Raw genomic sequence first — 3715 nt, 5'->3', positions numbered from 1 at the left:
TACTGCGGTGCCGTAGCCGGTGGGGGTGTAGAAGGCGGGCAGCCCCGCACCCGCAGCGCGCAGACGGTCCACCAGCGTGCCCATGGGGCAAAACTCGATTTCAAACTCGCCGTGAAAGAGGTGCTTCGTGAAAAGCGGGTTCTCGCCAACGTACGTGGTGATGGCCTTCTTTAGCTGCCCGTCTCGCGCAAGCGGACCAAAGCCGCTGTCCACGCCGCCCATTGTCGCCCCAATCACCGTGAGGTTCGTCGCCTTGGTGGCGTTGACGGCGTCGAAAAGCTCGAACGGGAAGCCGCAAAAACCAAAGCCACCGGCCGCGATGGTGGCACCATCGTGAATGTCCTGAACAGACTCGGCCGCACTCATCACCATTGGCCGGAGGGCCCTCCGTGTACGGCGCAGCATGGCGGCAGAGGCAGATGAATCCTCAGCGATGAAAAAAAAACAAGCGCAGTTTCGAAAACGTTAGGGCGTGAGAGAAAAGAAGGCACACGCGGATAAGAGTCACTGCTGAAGAGGTGGTCGCAGTGGTCGTGAGAGCACGAAATACAGCAGTCCGACACGTGCGAGAGCCGATAAAAAATGCGGATGTTGAGGGCTCGCTGGCCTTCGTTGTGGCAGAGATAAAGTAAGACCAAAAACAACAACAAAATCAGCTCAAGTCACAACTAGCTGGACGCACGCAACGTGTGGTCTACTTTTACGTGGGTTCGCTTTTTGATGTGCGTATATGGAGCATGTGCCACCACCCGTCGAGTCCGTCAGAGAAAGAAAAAGAGAGAGGCCTTAGAAATAAAACGAAATCAACCCACAAAAAAAAGGAGAAGGGGAGGAGGTCGGAAATGGAGGGTGAGGGGGAGGAGGAAGAGGTGTGTGTGTGTGTGTGTGTGTTTGAGGGAGGGGGTAAATATATCAATAGAGGAATATATATGTAGATCAATATGTATCAACACACAAGAGATTGCTTATCTGCCTGTATTCCTTGCTGCTGGTGGTGGAAAAAAGGGGGTTATTGCGCGCGTGTCCGTTTAAATAGACGGGTGCGCTTTTATTCTTTTTTGGTGGGTGAGGAGGGGCGCCTGCGTGCCTACCTGCCTGCCCTCCTGTGGGTAGTTTGTGAGGGATCGGCAGGGCGTTCGCGCACGCAAAGGAAAGCGGCACAGAAAACAAGAAGATGGGCGACGTAGAGGATGGAGAAGTAGTGCTCGCCGCCGCGGGAGACCGAGACGACGTGGCGAAAGGCACGTGAATAACAATAAAACGAGAAGAGAGAGTGAAGAGATTGCCGAGTTAATGACGAGGGAGGGGAAGGCAGCGGCAGTGGAACTGGGTGGTTGATTACGGGGTAACAGTGTCACCCACGGGTGTTGCAGATCGGACGAGGCCTGCACGCAAAGAACTAAACAACGAAAACAAGAAAAAAAAATAGAGGATTCAGACTCGAAGTGCAGAGAGCAGAGCGTGACTACATCCAAAAAAGAAAAATACCTCGGGCAAGCTGAGTTTGGGGGGTTCGTATTTGGTTGTTTTCGTGTCACCTATGCGTGTGCGTGTGCGTCTCCGTTGTGGCCGGCTCCTCCACTAAAAAGCAAAGGTGCCTTCGTTAGATACACGCGAGAGAGGGGCAAGGATAGAGAGAAGTTTGAGGACGATGTAGACGGCTGAAAACAAACAGAAAAAAAAATATGAAACGAAGAGGAAGCGCGAGAGAGGAGAGAGAAGAGAGTGAGCGGTAATGCACGGAGAGTCTCGGTGAATACGCAAAAAAAAAAACGAGGCAGCAGGCGGGGGAGTTCCTTGCGTACCGATAACGCGTACTCTGATGCCGAATGCAGCAATAGAGAAAGAGAGAGCAATACAACAAGCACATCTTGCTGCATACATCGCCGGTCAGTGTGAAGGGCGGGACGAACGTGGTATTTCGTCTCCATCATTGATGGCTTCACCCAGAATAGCCAAGCAATACATAAAAAAGTAGTCGTGTCACGCTGCTCCGTTTAAAACGACGTTGCGCTGTTCGGGTGCGTGTTTTGTTGTTGCCGTTTTCGTTTTCTGATCAACGCGTTTTCAAGAGGGATATAGGCCTCCCACATTCGGATGAGAGACGGAAAGCTGTGAAGACACAGTGGCTGCCGTGGATTCACGCGCGGCAATGCGTCCCCGCGATGCGCATGGAAGCTCATTGGCACGACAGCTACAGCGGTCACACGTCTTCGAAAGCAGGGTAGGGATGAGGGTGTCCAGGAGTGGGAGGTGCAAGAAGATGTCAGCGTGCACTCGAAAGCCACGGGTTACCTCAGCTAACGCTTGCCCATCTTTTCCTGGACACGTGCGCACCTGCGTGCTACCTAAGTCACTGAGCGAAGCAGAGAAAGAAGGAAAAAAAAAGGCCCTGCAAGCGGCCACCTTTGTCGATACCCAAACGCAAGAAGAGAGCGGGAGAGAATCACTCAACACAGCTACAGCATCTCTGCAGACACATGCACGCATACCCACAAGAACAGACATCCATGAAAAGCTATGAAAGAAAAGAATATTTTGGCGCGCGCATGGAGAACAGAACAAGGGAAGGGAAGAAGAGGGTGGGAGCGTCGAACACACAAAGGCACCACATTCTGAGAGAAAGGCGGGGAGCAAGATGAAGGATAAGAGAGGGCAAGAGTGTGTGTGTATGCGTGTATGTCTGTGAGTGCAAGTGCAAGCTGCCCACCTCTTCAACAAAACACAAAGAGGAAAGCATGACCTAAAGCAGCAAAAGGCGGGGAGTAGGGTCGAAGAGGCGGGCATGCAGCGAGAGAGAGGGCGAGATGCACACAGTACGCCCACTCTCCGGACCGCAGTCCCAAAGCAGAAAGAAACCAATACGCATGTTGATGTGTTAAGCGCTCACACATGTTTTCGGTGAAAACATGCCGAAGATAGAACATGCACGGGGAAAGCAAGCCTATACGGAGAAAGGAGAACATAAAGGAAGAAGCGACGTAAGAGGGAGGGGAAAAGGGCGAGTGATTTTCGTATGCGGCGCATACGTTCGGGTGGAGCGCAGCTGCCACAAAACTTCGCACCCGTGCTACCCGTGAAAGCAAACAAAAGAAAAGAACAAAAAAAGCACTGCGTGAAATGATCGGCCAGCCGCCGGACCCCACTCAAGTCGGTAGAGGATCCACTCGCGGCATCGTTTTGAGATTTGGGTCGACCTTGAACGCAGCACTTGTCTTTGCGCGCACCTCCTCCAGCGTTACGCCCTCAGAGAGCTCCGACAGCCACATCTCGTTGATGCCGCCCTTCTCCTTCACAAAGCGGAACGTGCAGAGCTCTGTGATGAGCAAGTCAACCACGCCAGTGCCGGTGAGCGGCACTCGGCACGATTCCACAACGCGGGGCTTACCCTCCTTGTCCGTGTGCTCCATCAGCACGACAATACGGCAGCCCGACATGACGAGGTCCATGGCCCCACCCATGCCCTTCAGCACCTTGCCAGGCACCCACCAGCTGGCAATGTCGCCGGTGCCAGAGACCTCCAGCGCGCCAAGCATCGTCAAGTCCAAATGACCACCGCGAATCATGCTGAAGGACTCGGCGCTGTCGAACAGCGAAGCACCTGACTTGCTCATGGTGACGGTCTGCTTGCCGGCGTTAGTGATGTCGGGGTCCACCTCCTCCGGCAGCGGATAGGGGCCAATGCCGAGTAAGCCGTTTTCTCCCTGCAGCACCA

At 53.8% G+C, this 3715-nt stretch overlaps 1 protein-coding gene across 1 annotated transcript; it reads right to left on the bottom strand.

The window, feature by feature from the left end:
- LDBPK_301920 (succinyl-coa:3-ketoacid-coenzyme a transferase-like protein) lies at positions 1-405 on the bottom strand (the record flags this gene model as incomplete). Its single annotated transcript, XM_003862856.1, has 1 exon — positions 1-405. A coding segment is annotated over one exon (405 nt), but the record flags the coding sequence as incomplete, so codon positions are not given.
- Between the last annotated feature and the right edge of the window lie 3310 nt (positions 406-3715).

Source organism: Leishmania donovani, chromosome 30 (assembly GCF_000227135.1).
Source record: "Leishmania donovani BPK282A1 complete genome, chromosome 30".
Classification (NCBI taxonomy): domain Eukaryota; phylum Euglenozoa; class Kinetoplastea; order Trypanosomatida; family Trypanosomatidae; genus Leishmania; species Leishmania donovani.
The sequence above is the reverse complement of the archived record's forward strand: the minus strand, read 5'-3'. Positions and strand labels throughout refer to the sequence as shown.